Here is a 6,540-nt window from a genome sequence, read left to right as displayed (position 1 = left end):
TATATATATATATATATATATATATTCAAATATCATATAAATGATAATTAAACAAATTTTATGACGTTGGTCTGACATGTCAAGTGGGACGAGTATTTTTGGTATTTGGCAAGAGTTTTTTAGTTTATGTTTTGGAAAAACTTGTTTAAGAACAATTCATATTTTTGATAACCGATTATGAATCATGAATTTGGCGGCAATATTTTCATTGATTAACTTGAGATGACCGATATTCTGAAGCCATACCATATTCCAGATAACAACATGACGTTGATTGATTATTTAGAAGAACAATCTATTAACATCGACCAAATTCCTAATCGTTCTATCTGGATTAGCATATTTGTCAAACGTTAATACATAACATTTAATAAGGTTTAAACACTCTTGATCAAAATACTTCTACCGTCATTATTGTAAATAACATAATGATCACTGGTTAACCGGTATCTGAGTTACTGGTAGAGTCCATGCTCACAGAAAGTAAATGGTACAAATATCACAAAAGTGAATATTTACCGTATATACATATTATATGATTAAAAAAATCATCAAAAATAAAAGTAAATTACATAAATCATTCCTGTATTTTCACTAAAATTATGGGAATTGCCAGTTAAGTTTTGGAGTTACACTAGAGTCCCAATCATTTTCATTTGCTTACACACACTATCTCTGGTTGTAACAGGCATTAAGTCTATCCATTTCTTTTGAAAAAGAACAGTGTGCAAGATGATAAAAGAATATGTGCAAGTGTTAAAAGCATTTAAAAAAGCGTACACCTACACCATCGCCCCAACCTTCTCAGGCACCCCTAAACCACCGCCTAAATGCAGACAAATTGATTGTATTCGACCACAAGAGTATAAAAACTCAAACACAAATCTACACCAAACCAAGAACATTACTCGGTTTTCAACAACATTAATCAAACATGAAATGCATTAATCTTGTTGATCTTGGTCTCACAAGTACTTCATAAATTTAAACATATTATTATCTATCACATAATTGAAATTTAACAAAAGGCAAGCACAAACACGCATGCTTAAATAAAGCTTCAAGGATTACCTACAAATGGAAGAGTTTCGATGGCATTTGCATTAGAATGCAAAAAAAAAAAAGTTGGATAAATACCAAGTAGACACGATGAATGTGTTAAGGGGCGAAGATTTAGGGGCCAAAAGAAGGATGTGACAGTGGTATGAGTTTAAGTATTTATGTTAAATACGTTACACACTTGTACATATGTTTTATCAACTGATACACTATTATTTTCTTATAAAAGAAAAACAAATGATCGAAATACTCCGCACTTAACGTATAGACTTACGCATATTAAGGTCAGGGATGGTGAGTGTAAGGGGCCGTTTTTCACTTACCGGTAAAACTCAATATTATCGTTCACTTACCGAACAAGATTTTATTCACTAAAACGCATCGTATGCAACAATTTATCTCGGTAAGCGCTAACCATGGTAAGAGTCTTTGTCCTCATTTACCGGGTAAGACTCGAGATTCTTAGTATTTGTCATATTCATCCGGTAAAGTAAATTGATTTGATAAGCGGTTACCCGAGTAAGCGTTTGGTAAACAGTCTCTAAGTAAATAAAAATGATAAGTGGCACCGGTGCGATTCCAAAACTCGAGTGGCTATTCTCGGAATTTCAATAAACTGAAAGGACAATTTGTGTAATTTACTCTAAAATTATAAAAATAAATAAACCATGATAATTGAAATAAAAATTAAAGTAGAGGGCATGTTACACCGAGAAGAGACAAAAGGACTGGAACAGTAATTATCGAGAAAGATTGTGTTTTCAGCAATCCCGATGCACTCACATTCATATCTTAAGTCAAACGTTTGTGTTGGGTTTTTATATGGATAATTTGTTATATTTTATATTTATTTTTTTTATCAGAAAAATATTTACGCCTCCAACTCAATGTAACAATTTTTTTGGATAAGTGTGATTATTGGTAAAATTTGTTTTAATCTTTTTGGAGGTTATGTTACACTTAAAGTATATATTACACAATAAAATGAAATAACAAAAATACATATATACAAATTATATAAGCGATAATGTAACATGTTACTTTTATTTTTGACAAAAATTAGAGGGAAACTGGGATGGATTATAGTTTTACATTCATTGGTAGAAGACCCTAAACAATGTAAATTTAGGAGGCTTATTCAAAATCACACATTTAACTTGCTAAAGATGAGTTGGGTTCTATGTTTGATGCAATATGGGACATGGATTAGATGGGGGTTGAATAAGACAAAAATAAAGTTTTTTTTTGTCTTTTAGTAGAACGAGATGCGAAAAATCTAAAAATTTATCGATCTACCATCATTTGGTATAATTCTAATATGATATTTGGTTTAATGGTCACCACCACCCACTATCACTGCCATCACCACTACCGACCATCTCTATGATTGCCATCTTCACCATTGTCTGGCTAATGATACAACCATCTTCATGTCATCTATAATCACCACCTCTATAAGTCCTCGTCACCCACCTTCATCACCACCACCAAAGGCGGATCCAAAAAAATTTCGAAGTGGTTGCACCAACTAACTACTGTAATATAAAATAAAAATTAATTTAAAGATACAGTTTTATCATACATACATACAATTAACGGTTAAATTATGTTTTTTTTATTGTGTTAACATTAAAAATATAATTAATATTAAAAATATTAAATATTGACTTCGTTTTAAGGTATCAATGAGACATTTCTAACGGTGTAATTTGTATAATAAAGTACGTATTCTTTAATGTATTTTAACCAATAATTAATTAATAAGATAAGAACATAAAATAAAAATTGGAAAAGGAAATGAAGTAAATTAAACTCATTCAAATATTCCTAACTGATTTTCAACCACTATCTCAAGTTTGGCATCGTGGAACTTTATTTCTTACTTTTTCATTTAAACTCCTAAAGATTTTAATGTTTACGGTTTCAACCCAAAAAAACTTATGGTTTCATACTTATTTACCTTAAAAAATTTACACTTAGGCCTTTCATTTTCATGGTCTCATGGAAAAACAATCCCCAAAAGGGTAGGTTCGCACACATGACCACCACCATCGTCCATCAGCACATCGACAATCACCATCTCCACTTTCTCCATAACAACCACCTCCACCTCAACATCCACCATTGTCAATGGCCACCACCACCATCAACCATTTCCACGTCCTCCACAACCATCGTGGGCCACTAGCCACCACCCCCTCTACCTGTACCACCACCATCATCATCCACCTCCGCCACAATCACCACCTTCTCTTCCACCACCAAATGTAATCACCATATAAAATCATTAAATAACATTTAGGGACAACTTGTCCAGCCAAATCCTGTTATGTTCAATTCCAATCGTGCCAAACACGAGACAAAGAGACTTGTCATGCTTATTCTAGTAGGATTGGTTGATACGCATACAAGTTAACTCTATAGGTTTAAAAAAACATCATCCATGGATATATAAGAATCAATATTTACCAAATCACTCATGTTATGATCTTCTACATCCTACGTCTTCCCGTAAATTCATTTTTTTTCTGTAAACATGTTTGCTACAAAAGGATTTTTTTAGTGAATCCCCTAATATATGAAAGAGTGAAAAAATGCTAACCGTTGGAACATACTACAACCCCAGGTGGCAAAGAGTATAGATACCTGAGAAGAGAAGAACCATGTAGTCCACCCTGGACCCGAAAATTTATTTTTCTTTGAATGTGTCATTGAAAGGTAAAAGATTTAATCATTTAATAAAATAAAGTTTTTGATCGGAATATGAATCTAGGATAAATTATCCGTATTTTTAATCTAAAGATTTTATAAAAAAAAATACATATATGCACATATGAATAACATACGAGTCTATCAAATATGATATATATAAAACGCTATTTGTAGCTGGACAATATTTATTTTTCTAAAACTAAATTACACATTTTGAAACTAAAATATTCGTTTTACTTTTTTACATGTTTAATTTAAATATTTAATTTGCCGTCAAAATAATATTGCCATTATTTTATTTTTATTTTTACTAATTTACTGATATATTTTAATGAACACGTGTTACGGTAAATAAAAACAACTTAAAAAAAAAAGGTGATAAAACAGTAAGTTGGTTGACTTCTAAAACTAATTAATTTTTTTTAACTTCAATAAATGTTAATTAAAAAGTATTTTTATAACCATAATTATATTAGTTGTATACAATTAAACTCTTGTACCACCAAATAGAAAATCCCACAACTGTTACAACCGCAAAAACCACTACAGTTATTTTTTTTTAATTATATATAAATTAATAATTTATATTCTTACAAAATGCAGACCCATAACCCAAAAATTGTATTTATTTATTTATTTTCGGTGCATTTTATTTATTAACACTCTTAAAGGGATAATTAAGTGGAAAAAAAATAAGAGCTGTTTGGATAAAGTTGTTTTTGTAAAAATTAATTTGTTTGTATAGATTATTAAATTGAAAAGATTTTTGTTTGGGATGATTTTTCATAGATGAAATGAGTTTTTTTAATTGTGAGGGACGTGTTTGGCAAAAAAAAAAAAAAACTTGTCTTTTTACTAGGCATGGCAACGGGCGGGGATGAGGCGGGTTTTGTAATCCCTGACCCTGGCCCTCGTTTTTAGTAATAGCTCCGGGCCCCGATCCCCGGCGGATACGAGGATTAACATCTCGTCCCCAATCAAACTCCGGTCAAACCTCATTAAGAATATCCGTTAGTTTGAGTCTGCTGAGGATCCCCGGCCCCAACCCTGATTTGAGTAACATCTCTGGCCCCGGTTTGAGTCTACTAGGGATCCCCAGCCCAGGCACCCGTTTTAGTGGGGAATCCCGGTTCGAGTCGGGTGAGTCGGATTCCCTATCGGGTCAGGGAAACTCACCATCCTTACTTTCTACATAAAGTTTACCTCTGTAAAACTGAAAAAATCACTCTCTGTACCATTAAGCCATTTCCAAACAGTTATAAATAGCTAACCGAATAAGCTGTAAGTCATATTAAACTCATTAAGCTGCTAACAAATAAGTCATAAGAACATCTCTAACAAGTATATTATATTTTTTTTAAAATTTGGAGATTTTTTTATTTTCTCTCTGAACAAAATTGTATTAATGGGTATTAAAATAATTCATTTTTTCAAATTAAATATATGTTTTTCAAATATGTTTTCTAGAATAATAACTCAATGAAACTCCAATTACTTATTTTATACAATTTGATAGTTCAAGATTTTCAAACGATACAAAAAATTTATATTCATATCAATCATTTTCAGATATAATTTCGACCAACCTCCAATTTATTTTATTTAAAATAATTAATTGGTCATTAATGTACTTATATTTATTTAGGTTGTGTCCTGTTATTTATTTCTTGATGATATATCGTTTTCTTGCCTACAAATCACATTTGATTAACATTGTACACAAAAACGACATAAAAATCCCTAAATTTTAATTTTTTTGGAAAGAAAAAGTATTAATGGAGATCCATATTTTAAGAAAACCAGCTCGACAATCTCAAAAATAGTATCGATTGCTACGTATATTCTAAAAAGGAAATACAAATTAGTGCGTTTAATGAGATGATAATTTGGCTTTATTACGGATCACATTTCTGTATCCTAAATTTTATTTTATTTTTCAGAAACAGATAATAAACATGATACGGGTATGATACAACCATAATTTCCCATTGGTTTATGTCTCAAAAGGCCATAAAAGTGGAAAGACGTTTACTATACAAATAGGGGCATTTTCGACATTTTAACATGTTTAAAAAGATATAGAATGTGAAGCGGAACTGATTTATACGAGAAATAAACGGAAAAGTCGATCAAACAACGATATTCAACAGGATAACACGATATGCTAAAACAGAAATTACCAAACGAGCGTCTCCAATGCGTTGTGGATCGAAATGACCATTTTACCCTTTGGCATATTCTTTCCCTCTATAACTCGATTACCTTCCATTGCACGCCTCTTTCTTTCTCCCTTAAATAGTTGTACATAAAGAGCGACACTCTCACACGCATCTCTCCTCCACTTCTCGTCAACACCTCTCCATTTTCTCTTTTCCTTCTCAATCAAAATTCTGCATCCACCGGAAGACCACCACCATGTCTGCAGATCTACAATTCCGGCTGCAAGACCTCCCGGCGATCCAATTATCGTCTCTTACACTCAAGCTTCCACCACCGCAACAGGAATCGTCAGAGGAATCATGCAGAACTCAATCGGAACAAGTTGAGGAATGTGTAACCCCGACGTCGCCGGAGCATAGGATTCCTGAAATCCTCAGCTGTCCTCCGCCGCCTAAAAAACAGAGACACTCTGCTCCTTCCTGTAAGAGAAGGCTATGTGAGTTTCAGTTCTTCGAGGTCGTCGCGAGAGAAGAGATTGATTCCTTTTTCAAGTCTAGCTATGAATTCATCAACCAAGAGTCGTCGAAAAAAAGGAGGCGTCCTCTATAA

General features: G+C 32.5%; 1 protein-coding gene across 1 annotated transcript; it reads left to right on the top strand.

Annotated features, from left to right (window-relative positions):
* The first annotated feature begins 6,186 nt into the window (after positions 1-6,186).
* Positions 6,187-6,540, top strand: LOC112524735 (cyclin-dependent protein kinase inhibitor SMR2-like). The gene has a single exon (XM_025134692.1). The coding sequence runs from the start codon at positions 6,187-6,189 to the stop codon at positions 6,538-6,540; it is 354 nt and encodes a 117-aa protein (XP_024990460.1).

The sequence above is a fragment of the Cynara cardunculus genome (assembly GCF_001531365.2).
Source record: "Cynara cardunculus var. scolymus isolate 2C chromosome LG 13, CcrdV1, whole genome shotgun sequence".
Lineage (NCBI taxonomy): Eukaryota > Viridiplantae > Streptophyta > Magnoliopsida > Asterales > Asteraceae > Cynara > Cynara cardunculus.
This window is presented reverse-complemented; position numbering and strand designations above follow the sequence as displayed.

What these genes read in the sequence shown, in the direction of transcription:
- LOC112524735 (XM_025134692.1), top strand. Translation starts at nt 6,187, where the DNA reads ATGTCTGCAGATCTACAATTCCGGCTGCAAGACCTCCCGGCGATCCAA.